A 22425-nucleotide genomic window follows, 5' to 3' on the forward strand; every position below is an offset into this window, starting at 1 on the left:
AGGAATTTATGACTAATTTCAACCTAAACACATGTGTTAATATTCATGTCTCTTCGTATTATTACACAAGTTTCGGGGGCTGAGACTGTTACTAGAACTTTAGTTAATTTGATTAAGAAAGTCTCCAATAACCACAAAGTGAGTGGTGCACAAACAGAATTTTTAAATTCTTATAGACATCTCGCTTTGTTAGTTCAGTGACTACCAGTTGAAAAAGTTGATTTTCACTAAATGTGTGTACTAAGTAACTTAACAGTGTTTAGTTCCAAGTTTAACAAAATAGATAAATCTTTGAGTATCACCTATGTTATTTTATTAGGCGTGTTATTATATTATGTGTGCTCAGGTTCTGTGTAGTACCATAATTTATGTCGCATGGCAGAGGATACATTGTTCCACCACTAGTCAAATTTTCCTTTCCTGTTATTTCATTCGAAAATGGAGCGAGGGACTGTATGCCTTTGTACAAGCCCTAATTTCCCTTATCTTTATGGTCTGTGGAACCGGTAGAATCATTCTGGAGTCAGCTTCAAATGCTGCTTTTAATTTTCTCAGTAGTGTTTAATGAAAAGAATCCCATCTTCTGTCCAGTGATTTCCATTTGATTTCATGAAGCATCTCCATAATACTTGTAAGTTGATTGAACCTCCCAGTGACAAATCTAGTAGCATACCTATGAATTGCTTTGAAGTCTTTCTTTAATCCATGGTTGGTTGGGATCCCAAACACTCTAGTACTACCGCCTCAAGTGTGGGGTGCACTAGAGTTCTGCATGTGGTCTACTTTACACACTTTCCTAAAATTCTCCCAACAAACAGAAATGGACCATTCACCTTCCCAACTACACTCATTACACGCTTGTTCCATTTCATATCACTTTGCACTTTTAAACAGAAGTTTAATTTACCTGACTGTGTCAAGTAGCACACTACTTATGCTGTTTTCAAACATTACGAGATTGTTTTTCCTACTCATATGAATTAACTTACATTTTTCTACATTTAGAGCTATCTGCCACTCATCACACCAACTAGAAATTTTGTTTAAGTCATCTTGTATCCTCCTACAGTGATTCAGCAATGACACCTTCCTGTATGCCACAGCATCATCAGTAAACAGCTGTAAATTGCTGCTCACCCTGTCCATCAGATCATTTATGTATATAGAGAATAAGAGCAGCCCCATCACACTTCACTGGGGCACTCTTGACAATGCTTTTGTCTCTGATGAACACTCACTATGAAGGACAATGTACTAAGTCCTATTACTTAAGAACTCTTCAAGCCACTCACATATCTGGGAACCTATTCCATATCCTCGTACCTCCATTAACAGTTTGCAGTGGGACACCACATGAAACACTTTTTGGAAATATAAGAATAAGGAATCTGTCTGTTGCCCTACATCCATGGTTCACAGGCTGTCATTTAAGAGAAGAGCACAAACAATGCTTTCTAAAACCATCCTGATTCATGGACAGAAGCTTTTCCATCTCAGGGAACTTCATTATACTCTAACTGAGAATATGTTCAAGAATTTTGCAGTGGACTGATATTAATACTGGTCTACTATTTTGCATGCCTGTCCTTTTAACCCTTCTTATATGCAGGAGTTGCCTCCACACTTTTCAGCTGCCTCGGACTTTGTGCTGGGTGAGAGATTGGCAACAAATGCAAACAAAGTGAGGGGCCAGTGCCATAGATCACTCTTTGTACTCTACGGCATTGGCTCCTCACTTTGTAAAACCAAATTGAGATTCCATCTGGACCGTGTGACTTATTTGTTTTCAACTCTTTTTAGTTGTTTCACAACGCCAGGAATGACTAATTCCTATATCCTCCAAGTGGGAGTCTGCGATGGTCAAACAACAGTATGTTCTAATGATCCTCATGTGTAAATGACCTCTTAAAAGTTAAACTTAAAACTTCAGTTTTCCAGTTGCTATCATTCATTACCACACCAGAGTAATCAACGAGTGTCTGGATTGGAATCTTCAACTTGCTTAGTGATTTTGCATGTGACCAAAATTTTCTTATGTTTCTGAAAGACCTTTCGGAATGTAACAATACCAGAGAAGGAAAGTTGCTACTCACCATATAGCGGAGATGCTGAGTCATGATGTGATAGGTACAATAAAAAAATTCACACAACCATAGCTTTCGGCCATTAAGGCCTTGTCAGTAGTATACACACACACACACACACACACACACACACACACACACACACACACACACACACACACGCGCGCGCGTGCAACTTGCACACACATCTGCACACACATCTGCAGTCTCAGAGAGCTGAAACTACACTGACAGTGTAGTTTCAGCTCTCTGAGACTGCAGACGTGTGTGCAAGTTGCATTTGCGTGAGTGTGTGTGTGCGTGTGTGTATGTGTATCTACTACTGACAAAGGCCTTAATGGCCGAAAGCTATGATTGTGTGCATCTTTTTTTGTGCCTATTGTGACTCAGCATCTCTGCTATATGGTGAGTACCAACTTTCCTTCTCTGGTATTGAAAGGCCTTTTGCTAACATATGATGTTGCTACTAGCTGCATGCTTCACACATCGATCTTTTTACAAATGCACGAATCTCTGCTGACTTTTGGCTGTCATCATTTGCACTTTCTCTTTTGAACCGAGAGTGCAACAGTCTTTGTTTCCTAGTTAACTAGATGCCAAGACAGTAGGTGTACTTGGTTGAGTGCTATTTTCTTCCTTTATATGAAGATAGATTTGGTCATAATACTTTCAGTGTTTGAAATCTACCGCATTAATGATGATTAGTGGGTAGTGTCAAATAATCAGAAAGGCTACAGACAGTTCAACTACATTATCATCTTAAGATTGAAAATGACATTCGACCGAACACACATACTGCCTTTGCATCCCCCAGATCATCTGAGTCACTCACATTTTTAATACAAAAATATCTTTTCCTACATCACTTAACCTTTTCTGCAGTTGAAAGAAAGATCCAGGGTACCTGTAGCATATTACCAACTCAATCAGGTTAGCCAGACTGAAGGCCCATAGATCACAATTGTGACTTGTCACTATGATGTGGAATGAGTCAGTTTCATAATAATTACAGTAAACTTTTTTCACAATACTTTCTCAGTGAAAACTATGGCAACACACTGACCATGTATATGATCTTTTTAAGTTATACACTGTATTTTTTAAATACATACAGTGATTTATGTACTGGATATTCAGTAATACTTGTATGGGTAGAAAGAGCTTTGAAGCAGATATGATTTCACATTGTGTTTGAAGTTAATTTCATTATCTGTTAAATTCCTTATATCACTGGATAAGTGGTCAAAGAGTTTTTTGGGTGAATACGTAATTCCTGTCTGTGCTGCACTAAGGCTGAGTGATGGATAGTGTAAATCATTTCTCCTTCTAGTATTATATTTGCAAATGTTACTGTTGTTTTCAAACTATGATTGTTAGCAACAAAGATCATAAGGAAGTAAATGTACTGTGGGGCTGTTGGCCAGTACACACAACTGTTTTAAGAGCTATCTACATGAGTTATTAAAGTGCAAACACATATTATCCTTGTTACATGCTTCTTTGCAACAAATACTTTTCTCCCTAATGATGATTTACTCCAGAATAGGATGCTGTAAGACATTGAAGAATGAAAGTAGCAAAAGTCAACTTTTTGCCAGTCTATAGCCCAAAATCTGATATTATCCATAATTCAAAAGTTGCAGAGCTTCTAGTTTCTGTCTTAATCAACATAAACTGTGAACAGTGTGGAACCATGTCGCTAGATCAAAGATGGTGCAAACAAGATGAGAGAGAAGAATTTCACCGTGATGAAATAACCAACATAACATGAATGTAGACAGTATTCATTTACCAGCTGTTAGAAGTTTTCCCCAGGTATCACCATCCCTTGTTGATAAAAATAATGACATATAACTTGTGAATGACATATAACATGTACCTGTAGTGATTATAGACCACATAACAGTGATCTTCACACAACAGGTATGTGTAAAATTGACATTTATGCTGATACCCAAGGGCAAGGGATAGCCTCTGAACTACAAAGTGTATGTAGACATGAGATCAACAGCATGGTAAAACCAGGCACAAATTTCAAGGCAGCAGTTGTACTCAGTCATGATAAAATTTCAGGGCTAAACAGTAGTGACTTTTCTGTCTGTCTTGTGGGGACAAACAGCGTAGCAAAGAATAGTGCGAAAGATTTCATGATTTCCCTTAAACAAAGGCTGCACATACTCAGAAATACGAATGCGATCGTTTTTTCTATGTCTCATCATCACAAACTATGTAATTAGTCCCATCTGAATAAGGAAATAGAAAAAAGGAATAATCTGTGGAAAGTGTGTGCAGGGAATTTAAAAAATGCAACATACGTTTATGTCCTCGGAGCCTTTTGGCTTTTCAGCATCTGGTACACAAGAAAGCAGCCTTGAACACATTAGTACACAGTCCAAAGATTATTTCTAATGACAATCACCTACAGTCTGAATGCAGGATTTGAGATGCATGTTGAGAGAGAATGGTTACAGGAAGGGATACATTAAAAATACTTTCAGGTGCCAGTGATGAAGGACCGCTTGTGAATCAAGAGAAGAGGCAAAGCCAGCTGTTTTCCAGCCATACTGTGGACCAACGAGCAGCAAGTTATGACATATACTACAGAGACATGGACTGAGATCAGTGTTCCAACTCGTCTCCAAAACATGAGATATGCTGTAACCTGTTTAAGATAACATCGCTCTTAGTGCGCCTAGTGTGTATGGCATCCCTTGAAAATGTGAAAGCAGCTATGTGGGTTAATATGTTTGCACAGTTTCAAAGTGTTGTACTGAGCACAAGTGGCATATGAAACAAAGGGAGCTTGACAAGTCAGTCATAGCTGACCGTTGCCTGCTAAATAGATGCAAAATATAGTTTGAAAAGATGAGAGTCTTGGCACATTTATCAACATATTGGGATTCCATTGCAAAGGAGGCAGCTGAGATTAGAATAAACAGCAGCAATTTTAAGAGAGACCATAGGTACACTCTAATACACATTTAGTAGGCATGGGCACAGCATTGGATATAAAAAGAAAGCAAAGACGGATGATTGACACTTCTAGGGAGGTGGGAGCACCAGTTTCACATGGTGTGCTGGCCCTTTGTGCCACTTGACATTAATCTGCCCCACGGTGGGCCAGAGCTGCTAAGAGTTGCCCATCTCGCCTTCCATGCAGGCGTCATTATGGCCCTCTCTGATTGCTGTTAGATACTGCAATCATGCCCATATTAAGGATACAAGGTACTTATAAATGATGGAACAATCAATTTTTTATGAATTTATTAAATTCTATAGTCTTTCCTGATTGCATTGACATATACATTATAGGGTTTCAAATGAAAAATGTCATATATATATACCAAATTTTAAAGTTACGATCATGTTTGCCACCTCGCCCCTTTATATCTGTTACAGAAACCAGTATTATTTTGAAAAGAACTGTGAACTTTCTGTTTCCAGCAATTATATGCATGATACAGTGTATATGTTGGTAACAGTGCAGGTTTCTAGTGTCTGTAAATGATTATCTTAGCTAGCATTTACTTTTGTTTTGCTGAAGCAGTTTGTTCATTTGTTACTGAATGTTTGTTGCCCAAGTGCTACATATATTTGTTGAAGTGCTTATCCTTTAGTGTGCAATAAATACAAACTATGCCACACATCAAGAAACTCAATAAAAGGGAATTCCTGTTCACAAACAAAGCAAGCCACACTGTTGAAAGTAACATATGTATCAATTCTTCAGGGAAGAAACTCCCAAATGGCACACCTCCTGGTGATTCGAATTTTTGTGTTAACAATAACACTGTTTGTAGTGGATTTGTTGTTGTTGATGTGGGCATCTTATCTTATTTGATAAAGGGAGTGTCAAAATGCAAACAATGTGACGATGTAGGCTGTCTGGAAATAACTGAACAACATAGTAGCAGGAAGGGTTTTGCATCAAAATTAATTGTTCTGTGTAGGTCCTGCAATAAAGTTGGTGTACTAGATGCAGTGATATGTTTCAATGATGGAGTGATAGGAAGGTTGGAAGTCCCGAGAAATTAGGCATAAAATATGGCTCTAATATGGAAGATCAATTGCTTGTGTGTGACAGACAACGGATGCATGACGCTGAAAGATTCGCTCTTCAAGTTACCAAAGAAGCAAGAAATGCTAAAAGGAATGCCAAGAGGAAGCTTGAAGATGAAGAAATGCTGCAGGAAGAAAACTATGCTTCAGGAATGTTCTGAGGCACAGTTTAATTGGACTCATAGAGCTAAGCTTTATTGCAGAATAAACTAAATTATAGAAAAAATAACATTTTTATTAGGAAAAAATTATAACAATTAAAATGTAAGACATGATATTTTTTATCATTGTAATGTACATAATAGATGGAATTAAATAGGTCTGGTACCTCAGCTATCATGTCATGCATATCTGGTAAAAGTTTGGTCTCCTTCAAATGTATAACATTGGGTTAAATGGTACCTCAATTTAAGGAAGCATTTTGGAAAAAAATTGCATCAATTTTGTTGTAATTTTTCAAATCACTCTAATCAGGTTCAAAAATATCAAAAATACTTCTAATTTGTTTAGAAAGTGTGCTGCATTACCTGATATCAACAAAAAAAAAACTGTAAAACATATACATTATAAACAGCGCCTGAAAGATAGGTGTTGATTTTTACGTAATATTGAACCAGAAAAGTACCCTGTATCCTTAAGTGGAGAACAGTACAAGCCCTGGTAGTTAGGCATTTTCACTCGTGACAACAATGGTGGAGATAACCATCAAGAGCCGGACAGAGTGGCCGAGCAGTTCTAGGCGCTACAGTCTGGAACTGCACGACCGCTACGGTCGCAGGTTCGAATCCTGCCTTGGGCATGGATGTGTGTGATGTCCTTAGGTTAGTTAGGTTTAAGTAGTTCTAAGTTCTAGGGGACTGATGACCTCAGCAGTTAAGTCCCATAGTGCTCAGAGCCATTTGAACCATTAACCATCAAGAGCTTGAGTATTTTATTCAAATTGGGGCAGCTTAAAAACCAAGAATATTTTATCCAACATACATTGATATAAGCGTAATATGGAACATATTTCATATAGCATGTGGTTTCCACATCAACAGACTGGGAAAGGCATTATTTTAGTTGTAAGATCTCAGATGTAGTTCATATGAAATCAAACATGCAGCAGGGTGTTACACAAGTTATACCTTTGAAAAATGCAAGTGAAGTGTGTCTAGAATTAAACTTACAATGTGACGAAACAGTAGTGATTTTTATCAAGATGAAGAGTGATGCTGGAAATGCTTTTTTTAGCAGAAGTAAAAATTCCAATAGCTCCAACCTAGACAATTAGTGTGTGTAATGCAGATATGCCACATGAGTGCTCGCTTGAGAAAGGGAATAGTTATAAAATATTTATGTTCCTGCAAGTTAATATGTACTGTATGAAAAATAAACTATTAGAACTGGAATGTTTTTGTAGCATTAAGGATGTAGATGTGATATGTGTGTCAGAACAATGGCTAACAGAAAATAAAGTTGACGCTTTTGTTCCTCAAGGGTATGTTGTAGCTGACATAATGTGTAGGAAACACAGAAAAATGGCAGTGCTGAAATTAAAATCAAGCATGATCTAAAAGTTTCAAAATTAGACATGACACTATATTGTTCAGAAATAAATTCTGACATTAGTAGTATAAGACTGATAGAAGAAAATATAATAATCATTAGCCTATATAGGTCTCCAAATGGAGATATAAATGTATTTTTTGAACAGTTGTAGTTAGTAGCTAAGTGTCTTTTTAAAGTTTAAAACGAAACTTGTTATCTCTGTGGATTTTGATACTGAAATGGAAGATTCAAAGCAACAAGAGTCCAGAATGTTTCTTAATATATGAAGATCCTTAAAAATGAATAAGTGTCCTATTCATTTGATGCATGTCTAGACAGTATTATTGTTAACTTACATAGAGTAGTTTGGTTTGCTGAACACTGATTGGATGTGTTTGTTTTTAAGACTGCAAAAATTCTGCCGTAATGATCAGTAGGACCTCGATAATCCAGCATATTTAATAATCTGTCATTCACTGATCCCCGAGCAAGGTTATGCTTAAGAAAACTGGTTTAAAAAGGGATATAAGCAAAAACCTACATTTTTAACGTACAAATACAATCAACTGTATTTATTAAACACAACAGGAGAGATAACACTGTGAAAAAATAAAAGAATGTGTTATTTCTCTGTAAAAACAAAACTTAATTACAGCTCGAATACTGCATGCTGTATTAAATCAATTTGAGAAGTTCAAGAACAAGCTAATTAATAAAATAAAAACTAATACCAAGAATTTGGCACACTTTAATTGTCTTTAGGAGCAGCACAGATATCTGACATTTTTGAGGGTAAAGAATATGTCTGTCTGGTAACTACTATTGATGGTTTAGCTGAAATTTCGTTCTGAGCCCTCTGGAACATTGCAGAAATGGTAACTTGTTTCTTGGATTTATCTCTTTTTTGACAAAAATTATTTTTTATGATATGCAGATTCAGAAATTTAGAAGTGTTGTATTGTTTGCTATACTTAGCGAATTTCACAAAAGTGTTTAAGGTCTCAGTAACCAAACCCAAGAGATGCAAGTTGGAGACATTCCTTCTTCTTTGTCACTGCCAGTTCCTATTGCCTCTTGTGGGTTGAAAGTGCTTTGTAATATTACATTGTCGGTCATTTCTTCTTTGATAGCTTCATTTTTGTCCATGTCTTGTCAACTTCTTCTGCTGATAACACACTTGGTTCATTAACAGAAGCAGAATTTATCATTCGTACAATTTCAGAGTGATCAGTTGTTAAATCATCATCATTTACATCGCTTTCCATCTCAGCTTCTTTGGCAAGTTTAGACCACAGTTTTCTCCAATCTCAGTGCAATGTTGTATTTTTCACAGAGATCCAAGCAACTGCAGCCATGAAAATAGTGTCTGTAATGTTAAAATTGTGTTGGAACTCTTTGACACTGCAATCTCAGTTTTGCAACTTTTACACAACCATTCCTTTATAATATCACTTTAAATTTTGCATGACCCCTTGGCCGGTGGGTTTGATTAGTGGCAGAACATTGGCAGGAAGAAATGTGCAAAAATATTACCTGACACAAGCTCTGATTCTAAGGGGTGAGCCGGCCGCGGTGGTCTCGCGGTTCTAGGCGCGCAGTCCGGAACCGTGCGACTGCTACGGTCGCAGGTTCGAATCCTGCCTCGGGCATGGATGTGTGTGATGTCCTTAGGTTAGTTAGGTTTAAGTAGTTCTAAGTTCTAGGGGACTGATGACCACAGCTGTTAAGTCCCATAGTGCTCAGAGCCATTTTCTAAGGGGTGAGCTTAGCAGTTGTCAAGAATGAGAACCACCTTAGAATTTGCTGGTAGCCCCTTTTTTATGTTTTCTTTCACAACTGGAACAAAATGGTCAAATAACCAGTCTTTGAACAACTCAGCTTTCATCCATGCACTAGCCCATGCACAGTAAATAGCCTGCATATGTGTGCTAAGATGATCATTCTGTCCGTATTCTTTTAAAACCCTGGGCACTGGACTCCTCAGCTCCTGCCAAGATTGAATTGGCAAACACTGCCACAACATGCCAGTCTCATCAGTGTTGTAAATTTTGTGTGGGAACATCTTATGCTCATCAAGAAGCTTTTGAAATGTTGTTTTGTACTCATTAGCAGCAGCCCATCAGCAGATTAAATTTCGCCAGAAATGTCTAGTTTACAGATGCCATGATGAATTTTGAAATTACGAAGCCACACCTTTGAGAATGAAAGAACATCATATGTGAACAGATCTAACTCCCTGTGAAAAAATTTAGCCTTTTTAATTAACGTAGACCCTGTTATTGGCTTCCCCCCTGTTCTCTTTGCACTGAACCATTTACACAAAACTTCATCTAGAGTTTCCAACTTAGGTTTCTCTTTAGGGTTTGCCGGTTGTAACACACATTTTTGAAGCTGCTGTTTCTTTTTTTTTTTTTTAATATCATGTATGGTTGAAGATGTGATATTAAATTCATTCATAATATTGTTTTGATTCTCACCTTTTTCTGGTGTTCGTATGTAGTCCAGTTTTTAGTAGATTGTCAATGTCACATATCTGTGTTGTTTTAGGTGCACTTTTATTCTGCTTGGAAAACATATTCACTGTGCGTACAAACTGTTTGCATGGTGACTTTCTTAAACAAGTACTAAATAAAACTGCACAACACAAATGCAAATATAAATACTGTACATTATTGTCTAGTGAATGAAGAATTGTTGATACTAGCACAATACTAACAATCCAGCTGGCTTATGTTGCCGAGAAAAATCATTCAATGAGGCAGGCAATTATTACTGACCAGGCACCGTACCGAATGGTTCCGATGTTTTTTGAAGGCGTCCAACTGTACTGACAACAGCACTGAGTTAAAAATACGTGAAAATTTCTGATGTGTGCCAGACTATCAGGTCTGTTGTGTTAGCGAGGAATGGATCATTGTGGTCTTACTGTATTAAGGCTGAGTATCTCCTGTCGGCCCATATAGGATAATTTAGGGAAACCATGCTGCCCTGGAAGCTTTACGACTTTCCCTGGCTTGCCAGTTGTGGCTGTTTAAGTGCCAGATCCTGTTTGGGCAGGTTGTGCCATTCCATGGCAGTCCATTTATTAACACGGTGTTGTGTAAAATTTCATTCAATTTCTTTCGTAATGGATTGTCAACATCACATATTTGCGTTTTGCCATTTTAGTACTGCTTGGAGAACATATTCACTGTGTGTATGAACTGTTTGCTCAGCGACTTTGTTGAACAAATACTAAATAAAATTTCCAAATACTAAATAAAATTGCACAACATAGCTGCAAATATAAGTACTGTGCATTATTGTCTAGTGAACAAAGAATTGTTGACACTACTACAAAACTAACAATGCAGCTGGCTCATCTTGATGAGAAAAATCTTTCAGTGAGGTACCGTACTAAATGTTTCCAGTGTTTTTTGAAAGCGGCCAACTGTACTGCCAACAGCACCAAGTTAAAAGTACTTGATAGTTTCCAACACGTGCCGGATGATCAGATTACTGAAGGACAGATCATCGTGGTCTTGCTGTGTTAAGGCTGAGTATTTCCTGCTGGACTGTATAGGATGATTTAGGGCTACCAAGCTGTCCTGCAGGCTTTACAAGTTTCCTTGGCTTGCCAGTTGTTGCTGTTTATGTGCCAGATGGGCCATGGGTGGGGCCATGCATTTATTTACACGATTTTGAGTAAAGTTTTGTGTAATTTCTATGATGATTAATCTACTGTCAATCTTTTTAACTCTTCTATCCATGTGCATACCATGAGCTGTGTACAGTTCCCTGCCTATATTGGTGACATGTACCAGGGACAAATTGTAAAATTTATTACAAATTGTTTTAAACCTATTTTTGTTTTATGCACTTCCAAGATCACAAGAGCATTCTATTCGATCACATGTCTGTGGAATGTTAACAACAATTACTTTAGTTACAATCAACTTACTGAGTGTCACTTTCAGGTGTCTGATGCCACTATTTGATTGATTTTTAGCTACACCATTTGTACCTTCTGGTCACTGGCTAAGGTAGCACATGAGGTTAGGAATTGTGTCTTACGTACTTATCACTGTAATTTTTTTATAGTTTGAACAGTTGTTTTTAGTTTGCACAGAGTTAAACACTGCAACTTCCACTGCTTCGTCAAGAATCTGATGCCTATTTTGTGTAATAATGGCTGGAAAGCTTTCCTTGGTTTTTTGATTTAGACCTTCAGTTATTTTGCAGGCACTGTTGATCAGTTTTGTTCACCTTTTATTTAGTAAAGTAACCTCAGCCTTTAGGCACCAATTTTCACATATTTAATCTTCAACTAATGTTGATAATTTGCACTAATAGCCACAATTTTCTGCATTTTTTGTTTTACATGAGGCTCTAGTTAGTATTCCCTGTTGCTTAAAGAGATACCTGTAATATGTATGTATGTGAATCCCACATATTGTAATTACTTTGTTTCACGCAATAAATACTTTTTGCCTAAGTGAGGAGTAATCTGCAAGACATCACTGGATGAAAATATGCAAAATATGTAAACCTGCTGACTTCTATATCCCCAAAACTGACAACTATTCTTATGGCAAAAGTAGCCAAATCTAAATGTTTTAGCACATGTAGTATATGATTCTTCCACTTTAAGTTTTCATCAGTATAGACACCTAAGAACTTAAAACTTTCTGCAGAGTTTTTTTTATATATTGTTGGTATACTAGGTTACTAGCAGGAGGAATATTTTTGACAGTACAAACTGTATGAGCTGTGTTTTTTTGGAGTTTAAAGCTAAACCATTCAGTAACTTCCACAAAAAAGTAATTTACTATTTTCTCTGTTAATTTTTCTTTACTTGGCTTCATAACAATGCTTGTATCATCTGCAAACAGGACTAATTCTGCCTCCTGATTCAAATAAAGTCACAGATAATTAACAGAAAGCAAGAACAGTAGTATGCCAATGATTGCACACTGTGGGACTTCCATTGTAATTTCTCGCCGGGAAGATTTTATGGTGTCCCCCTTTGTATTATTCATTCGTCCTGCATTCTGTTTCTTAAATAAGAACTAAACCAGACATGTGCTGAAGTATGTATTCCACAAAACAAAATTCTTTATGACTGATACAGTAAGAATTTAGAATATTATGTTCTATTTACTAGTATTCATTTTCTGCCATGCATTATTTCTAAAGGTGTGGTATAGTCTGGCTTTGTGCAGCACTAGATTAGATTAGATTAGATTTACTTACTACATTGCATATATTGTATTATATCTAAATTCAATGACAGTCCATTTGTAGATAACTAGTTATTAATTCTCAATAAATTTTTATTTACATTTTCAAGTGTTGAATTTACTGATCACAGTACTTTCATCATCAGAAAAAAGAACTATTTCTACTTCTTGGCAGCTCCCATTAAGGTCCTTGTGGTACACCTTTAGTAATTATTCCTCTTTCCAAAGATACTGTTTCATTGTGCACACTCCCTTAGTCGAGGGGCCTGAAGTGAATGTTAGTGGGGTGATTTACATCATCACACTGCAGTCTCATGCTCAGATAGATAACTTATTTAACATCAGTTGTAGAAGAACTCTGCTTTTCAACTAGTAGAACCTTTTTCCTTCTACCCCCCCCCCCCCCCCCCCCCCCCAAAGGAATATTTCAGTATTCCTGTCTGATATTAATAAAGATTTTGCAGAATACATATAGTCATAGCTAAGTTGTGTTTCAATCATGTTAATGACTGTCTCGTATTATAAGTTTTGGAGAATTTCAGCTTCTTTCACTTTGGCCAGCCAACAGTGTTTTCTATTCGCATGGTTTTAGTGGTTATACTGCCTGCACTCTATTCATGCTGTAGTTAAATGGTATGATCCTATTACACAAACCTAATGACAACATACTGTACTTATATGTATTAACTATCTCACTTTATGATTTTAAGAGTATTGTAATACATCCACACACATTAATCTGTCTTAATAGATTTAGTAATAATTCTTTAAAAACATCCACAAAAATGTGTTTAATAAAATAGTTTTTCATAGTTACTTTTGATTTTCTTACACATGTGCAATCAGACACTTAACACTTAACACCTGGAGGAAACATAAGATTTAAAATAATGAGTGGAAACATTTATTTTGTTCTATTTCCAGTCCTCATATATTGGCAGTTTATTTTTGCAGGGAACTTCAGACAAAATATTGTAAGAAGACAGGAACAACAGTAAGGAAAATGAGCCTTCCAGATTCATCTACAGTTACTTGCAATCTTTTTAAAGGCAAGAAGGATCGGTTTGGTGGCATAATTGTTGATTCAGAAGTGGAGAGTTCTGATGATAACTTCAGCACCAAACTCTTAAGTAAGCAAAAAAGACTTAAGTCCTCAGTTGTAGTAGTATGTTTCTATAATAGGAAGACAAAAACACCTCTTTGCCTGTAGAAGATTTTTTTATTAAAACGGTGACCAGTTTCACCCCAATTTAGGTGCATCCTCAGGTCATATAAATTATGTCTACAACATTATTTTATGCTATCCTGAAGCTTCTCCCAGGCCTTCATAACTGATAAATTAAAACCTGCTAGAAGTGTTTGTCAGATTGATAAAAGGTGGGTGTCCCATATATCAGCTGGAGGCGATGTGGGCATGGCCTCAAGAGATCCCTGATATTAACTTTATTGTTAGTCTCGCCATAACTCACCTGAAATAGTAACTTTTCTGAAATCTTACTGACTTTGTGCAATGTTTCATTTACATATATTAAAAACTGCAGATTCTATGAATAGTGCCAAGTGGTTCTTTAACACTAGAACAGTGAAAGGGGTCAAAATAGCCTGTGTCCTACCTTCTACTTCAATGTCATATCCAAGGATTTTCAAATTATTTACATTTTCTTGGACATTTCATTTTATATAGCTTAGCAAACAGTAAAAAGAGCATATGACTTCAGTGTATAAGAAAGGTAAAAGAACGGATCTGAAAACATTACAGATCAATACCTCTACCTTATGACTACTGCAGAATCCTTGAACAGATTCTCAGTGCGAATATAATAAACTTTCATGAGACTGAGAAGCTTTTGTGCACAAATCAGCAGGATTTTAGACAGCATCGCTGATGCGAAACTCAGCATGCCCTTTCCTCATACGCTGTACTGAGAACTGTGGATGAAGAGTATCAGGCAGATTCCGTATTTCTAGATTTCTGGAAAACATTTGACATAGTGCCCTACTGCAGGCTATTAACGAAGGTACAAGCCCATGGAATAAGTTCACAGATACATGAGTGGCTTGAAGACATCTTAAATAATAGAACACAGTGCGTTGTCCTTGATGGCAAGTGTTCGTTGGAGACAAGGGTACTGTCAGGATTGCCTCAGGGAAGTGTGATAGGACCGAGAAGAATAGACAAGAGAGGAGGATCAGAAGTATCCAGAAGGCAAAAGAAGTGCCAAATCAGCCCCTGAAAAGGTGTGTAAAGTGTCACAAAACCATGTGCAGAAACTGTGCCTGTAAAAGACAGATCACTTATGCTAAGTGCATCTTGTAGATTTCAGTGACTTGAGTAATAAGTGCAACAAAGCCACATGTAAAACACATGTGAGTACAATATGGACCACATGTACTAAATATGTCTAGAAGGTTCTGCAAATAGTTAATATATGGAAGTCTACAATTTAGGAAACTTATTAGCTGAGGCAACAACAAATTGGCATGACATTTTGTAGTTGAGGTAAGTAAGTAATATATTAATTATTTTGTTAAATAATTATTGTTATAACTCGTAAAATGGTAGGGATTAACACACACTAAAATAAAGTACTTGCTTAAGTCAAATATGAAAGCACTTTTCGGGGTCAAAATGACTTGATCATTTTAGAAATGTCCGATATTCTGCTATTCTAGTGTTAAAGATAGTTGTATATATACCTGTAGCACAAAGCAACAAAAAATGAGCAGCTTGATTACAAAATTTTAATGAATGATAGGCTGCGCCCCACTTACTGTTGGAAGATAAGAAACATACCCACTGTGACTTTGTGACAAGTATTAAAGAGTGATAAGCTGATATGATATCTTCCTGACATTCAGAAAAAAAGATAAATATTGTTCCAATAGATTGTATTATATACTTCATGTATATTCCACAGATTGATACAAGTTAGTGCAACTCTGACTCACATGGCACAAATGATAAAAATGAGTATTCTGGATCCACTTGTTAGAGCTTTAGATTGTTTTCATGGACAGAATTTCTACCAGAATTAGGTGGTACAGATGCAAAGAACATTTCCAATACTTTAAGGAATCTCCCTAACTCTAAATAAAGCCTTTGATCTTATTTATTATAATGTGTTCAATTCAGATTTTGTCTATACTTTTCGATGGTGCAACTACAGAAGTGTGTTGCTGGGGCTTGGGCCTCCTTGTCACTATATTTGATGAGCATCAAGTTTCTGCACAGTGCTCTGCATTTGTGGATTTACTGTACTAACCTAAATGTGTGTCACTCATGACCCTTTCTGCCTTAGCTTAGTGAGAGAGCACCAGGTCAAAGTGTGTGTTGTAGTTTGTTGGTCTTCACCAACCTGTACGAGGCCTGCACTGTGATTGGCACATTAAAAATGTGTTTTAGTCAGTATTTTATGACGTGAACACATCTTTCATAGTAGTACTCAGGGTAGATGCATAATTAAAAATCTGAATTTTACAGAACTGTGAAAGATTTGACACATTTAAAACTCAACTCTTCATAAGCAAGTATAAAAAGTATGCTTATCATGATGGAGATATGGCTCTCTCATATTCAAATCTGTTTATGCCCACCTAGAGGAAACCTTTCTAGCCACCTCATGATCATGCCAGGATGGCCACCCACTGGACACCTTCCTGCATCAGCCTTTTGATGTGCCAGAAGGAGGAAACATTCCTAGCTACCTAAATCCTAAGGAGGTTCACTCATGATATTTTCATTCCTCAACATACTTAACACCTTCTCTCTATTCTGTTTCATTTGCTGTTCAGCTTAGTGTACCAACTTTCTGGCTCTCCTTCTGTATAATGGCTACATGAATCCCACCAACCGTTAATGCTACCTCAATCTTGATAATTGCCTTCTGTTCCACACTAAAGAATCCATCTTATGCCGTCTGGCCACTCACGAACAGGACATATCCAACATCAAACAATCCCCTTCATAGTGAGCTGAAGGTCTTACTGAGGCCCTCACAGACAGGTATTGCCCTTCAAACAGATTGCCTACTTCGTGTCCTCACAAGTCCTTAATTCTTCATCCACCCCCGTCTGCATTACTTAATACCTTCCTACTCCAGAAGAACATAACCAAATCATTCACCAGGACTTCGACTAACTTTCATCATACCCTGAAATGAAGAACATCCTTTCCACAGTCCTTCCCACTCCTCCCAAAGGTGATTATCATGGCTTTTTGGAGCCTATATAATGTAATTCTGATAGAATACTGGGACAAAGGCAGGACTGGAATATTTAAAACATAAAAGAACTGAAGAATGACCCAGGTTGACACACAAGAAAGTGTTCTTTCACCAGAACAAACCTGTGGTCAAGACAGGAGCATTCACGACAACAAGTGCTTCAGCTGGCATGTGAAGAAAATTATTGCTTCAGTAACAGTTTTTTCATTAATTGAAATATTATGAGGAATAAAATGCCGCAGAAAATTATTTAGACACCTGTGATAGTGGCTTGGCTTGCTCGTGAAACACATTCTCCCTGTTACATGCTGTTCTTTATCACATGAAGAATACTTTTTCTAGCAAAAGCACTTGCCAGAAGTGTTGCACACACTGCAATGAAATTGAAATAATAAATGATCTAACAAAATCATTTTAGAAGCCTGCATTTTGATTTGTTCCTTGTCACTGTTTAAGACACTTTATACGAGGTCTGTTCAAAAAATTCCAGAACATTCATAATTTCACGCCAATGGTATTTTGGAGTAAAAAATGGTTGACATCCTTGCACACACCTATGTTTAATGTGTAACTGCTGCAAGTTTTATTGTTGTATGTCTGTTGGTTATTGTTGAGTGCTGTATTGAGCTGAACGTTATGTTCCACAGTTTGCAAAATTCAAGACGGCAGAGTTAGAGGAGCAACGCATCTACATTAAATTTTGCGTGAAGCTCAAGAAAATCTTTACAGAGACACACCAAATGATGCAGGCAACCTATGGTGATGAGTGCGGTGTTATGAATGGCTCACATGGTTTAAAAATAGCCTTACAGAAGTTAAGCATGACCATCATGCAGGGTGCCCTTTGATGCCTACAGACAATGCTCATTTTAGGAACATCTACAAAATTGTGGATGCCAGTCAAAGATTGACTGTCTGAGAGATTGTAGAAGAATCTAATATTTCAGTTGGGTCATGCCATGAAATCTTGAGACAGCATATTGGAGTGTATCGTATTGCCACCAGGTTCGTCCCACGGTTCATGAATAGAGACCAGAAGAGCTTTTGGATTGCGCAAATAAGAATGAGATGTTCTTTAAGAGAATCATGCCTAGTGATGAGATGTGTGTCTATGGTTACAATGTTGAGGCCAAGGTTCAATCTTCACCGTGGGTCAGGGGAGGTTCTCCAATATCGAAAAAAGCTTGTCAGGCCAGGTCAAATGTCAAAGCATTGCAGGTAGTTTTCTTTGACTTTGAAGGATTAGTTCACCATAAATTGATGCTTGCAAGAAAATGTGAGAAGGAAATGGCCTGAAACGTGGCGAGACAATTCATGGCTCTTGCATTACGATAATGTACCTGCATATTCATCCCTGTTAGTGCATGACTATTACACAAAAAACGAAATAGCTGTGGTGCCTCATCCTTCGTACTCCACAGATGTGGCCCCTGTGGACTTTTTTTATTTACAAAGTTGAAAACTCCATTGAAAGGACGAATATTTGCAATGATGGACAAGATAAAAAGAAAATTTGCAGACAGTGTTTCGCGCAGTCCAGCAGGAGGTATAACAAAAGTGCTTCCGGAAGTGGAAACGGCAGTGGGAAGGGTGCATCAATAGCGGAGGATGGAGACCATGCACAGTACATAAAAGATAAGTGCAGAAAAATTTTGCAGACAAAAGTTCTACAATGTTTTGAACAGACCTCATAAGTCAGAAAGGGCAAAGGTATACTAAATTAAATTGGTGTAACAGTTAGTTCCTTCATATACAGCAATTTCTGGGATTGCAGCCTCTCACCTGTAGCTGACTAATGTGTTGTTCATAGACACATGTAATGTCTCAGAGAAGTTACTAGCTTTCATGGTAGTGCTCTTTCTCTAGTTCAAGCGTACACACACACACACACACACACACACACACACACACACACACACACACACACAAAACCTCTCTGACCCAAATTCAGTGATACATACTGTTTATGAGTAATTGCTCAGGCTGGCACAAGTGAGGGTGAGGGTAGGCATGTGGCAACTGAAAGGGGGTAAGATGTATAGGGGAAGGCAGAGAGTGAGGAGAGGCAGATAGCTCTCAGAAGCATAAGAATGAGGACTAAAACAGGTGGCATTCACAAAGTGGGGGGGGGGGGGGGGGGGGGGAATAAGGGGAATTTCATGGAAAGATAAGTCCAGGGTTTGGGCAACGGAGAAGTGGTATGGTAAATTATAGGAGCGGAAAAATGAGGGCAAGGGTAATGAAGAGAGTAAGGAACTAAGGTATATTAGACCAGGAGGACTGCAAGAACAGAGAATATGCTGACTGGGCATTTCCCATCTACTTAATTTAGAGTAACTGGTGCAGTGAGCACTTTTCGGGGGGGGGGGGGGGGGGGGGGAGACACAGCTATTGAGATCACCGGTGCAGTGGTATAGTATATTTTTCTGTACTAGGTGGTTGAGTTCACAGTTAGCCACAGACATTGGTCATCCTTGCATGGAGACAAGTGGTTAATTGTTATCCCCACATGGCACATGGAATTTCAACACAGTCAGTGCATAATTTGGCTGGTTTGAGATGTTATCCTTCCTTTTACAGGATAGCAATCACCTGTGCAAGCACTGCCGCAGGAGGTGATAAATGTGTGTAAAGGACAGATCTCATACCTAGATTGCTTACAGGGGTAAGACCCATGTGCTGTTAGGTTACGAGTAAGATCGGCATAAAGATAGTCTAGTCTAGGATATTGTCTAGGTTTGGTTGATTACAAAATTCTTGTTTCAGTTATGATGTTAGGGTTTTCGATGAATGTCCCATATATCAGGGCATGATGACAGGCAGCCAGAGCCTGAAACAGGAAGTGGGAGAGTTTTTCAAGACCTGGTTGATAAGAGGAGTGCTGATCAGTGAGTGATTAACACTGTTAGTGTGAAACTTCCTGGCAGATTAAAACTGTGTGCCCGAACGAGACTCGAACTCGGGACCTTTGCCTTTCGCGGGCAAGTGCTGTACCAACTGAGCTACCGAAGCACGACTCACGCCCGGTACTCACAGCTTTACTTCTGCCAGTATCTCGTCTCCTACCTTCCAAACTTTACAGAAGCTCTTCTGTGAACTGCTGCAGAGTGAAAATCTCATTCTGGAATGTTAGTGTGTTGTTTGGTGTCACAGGAAGAAACTTCATGAGAAATCTGATTCTGGACTAGCTGAGCAGAATATTGTCTGTCTGTCAAGGCTTTCGCAAGATTATCAGCTCGCTTTGTTAACACCAGTCTCCCACTGCAGATGTGACTCCCATAGATGTTAAGGCTATGTGGGACTTTTTATTGAGGAATGGATGATACTGTCAAAATGGAGATACTGTTGGTTGTTGGTGCATGTTATATGAACAGAGGTATTGATGGAGCTTTGTGAAAACTGAAGTTCAACATTTAAGACTGTAGTTGATTGAAATGAAAAGGACCAGTAACGCTGAGTTGAAAATAGATGTTGGGATTGAGTGGTTAGGAAGTGGCCCATAAACTGGTTAGTGTATAAAGATGCCCTGTGGGAGTGCTCACGGCAGTTGGACAGATCAGTTTGTATAACTAGGCTCCCTCCCCCTTACCCCTTCCTCATCACTCCATCTCTCTCTCTCTCTCTGTCTTATTTTTCTAATGCCACCATTTTCAGTCTTCATTTTACAATGCCCACTGCAAGCCAGCTGTCTCCCTGTCTATCATGCCCCCCTTAACTCTCTTTATCTGCTCACCACTCCTTGCTCCATACATTGTACCCCCTCCTACTTGCAACATCCTATTCCTCACTCCCCACTCTTGTCAGCCTGAGAAATCACCATTTAATAGTGAGTGTCACCATGAGCAGGTGCAAGTGAGTGCTTGTCTGTGTATGTAAATAGAAAGAGAACAGTAATTTATAAGGTAATAATATCTGTCCTGTAAAAAACGTGTCTAATAACCATGCATTAATCAGCAACAGGTAAGTGATTTCCATTTCTCATTTTCTTTTTTCTTCATGCTGGTATTTCTGTTAGTGTTGTATCTTGTGGGAAACATAGATACAGCATTCATAAGACATTATGGCTGCTGGTCTCTGGTTTGAGAGAGATTATGGTAAGAAATATTTGTGGAGTAGACTCACTGAACGTGGACTCCTGCATTCATTCACGAGTCCAGCTGCTCATAAATCTGATTCATGGAATCTTTCTTCTCACATTATGCTGTGATCCATTGATGAGCCAAAGCATTATGAGCACCTGCTTAATGACACTTTTGCCCAGCTTTGAAATGTAATGTGTGACATGGATTTGACAAGTCACAGTAGGTTTCTGGAGTTATGTGTCACCAGATATCTACGCACAGGTCACCAAATTCCGATAAACTAAGGGCCATTGGTTTGTGGATGTGGAGCTTGTGCCTGATAGCATCCCAGATGTCTTCCATTGGTTTCAGACCAGGCAAATTTGGGGGCCAAGACATCAGCGTGAATTCACTATCGTGCTCATCAAACCAATGATTTATGATTCTGCCTTCATGACATGAATAGTTATCCTGCAGGAAGATGCCATTGCCATTGGGGAAGGCATCAAGCTTGAAGGGATGCAGGTAGCCTGCAATAATGTTCACATAGTCCACAGCTGGCATAGGTCCCATGGAAGCCGCACTGAATATCTTGAGCAGCCATTTGCATGGAAGACGGCGTGTTTGGATACACTCGTGAACATGGTACAACGAGGGACATGATTCATCCAATCAAGTGATATGTTTCCATTGTTCCACAGTGTAGTCTTGATAATCCTGTGCCCATCGCAGTCGTAATTGATTGTGTCATTGGATCAGCATGGGATCACCTGAGGGTCGTCTGCCAGGGAGCCCCATGTTTGACAGCATGCTCTGCAACACTTGTGCTTGCATCAGCGTTGACCACTGTCATCAAATCTACCATAGATTACCACTTGTTCTAATTTACAGACCATCGCTCCATGTTCCATGATGGGGTGTATATGTCCAACACCTTGTTGTCTTCATGTGTTTTCACTGTCCCTCAATGCCTGCTAATAGATGCTTACTGTAGTAGCAGATGTATGACTGACCAGCTTCACTGGTTCTTAGATTCTTGTTTTCAGGGGCTGGGCCATAAATCTGTCACTTTTCCTTATCTACTTAGTGCAACACATGTGCAAACCCTCCCCCCCCCCCCCCCTCTTATCCCCCCAGAGGGCATTCAGTCTCTGGGCTCTTCAGTGTATATGCTATGTTGATGTTAAATACTCACCATGTGCATAATAATGAGAAGTTGTACTTTTGCCACTAACAAAGGGGTGATCCA

At 38.3% G+C, this 22425-nt stretch overlaps 1 protein-coding gene across 6 annotated transcripts in view; it reads left to right on the top strand.

Moving 5' to 3' along the window:
• Positions 1 to 22425, top strand: part of LOC126457794 (uncharacterized) — a 102838-nt gene that overhangs the window by 26437 nt on the left and 53976 nt on the right. For 4 of the 6 annotated variants that reach the window (XM_050094386.1, XM_050094388.1, XM_050094385.1 and 1 more), the window contains exon 2: positions 13847 to 14022. In XM_050094386.1, coding sequence (XP_049950343.1) covers positions 13847 to 14022 — 176 coding nt within the window. Of the gene's footprint in view, positions 1 to 13833; positions 14023 to 22425 lie in introns of all 6 variants that reach the window. The other 2 variants (XM_050094387.1, XM_050094389.1) reach the window with 1 other exon arrangement.

The sequence above is a fragment of the Schistocerca serialis genome, chromosome 2 (genome assembly GCF_023864345.2).
Source record: "Schistocerca serialis cubense isolate TAMUIC-IGC-003099 chromosome 2, iqSchSeri2.2, whole genome shotgun sequence".
Lineage (NCBI taxonomy): Eukaryota > Metazoa > Arthropoda > Insecta > Orthoptera > Acrididae > Schistocerca > Schistocerca serialis.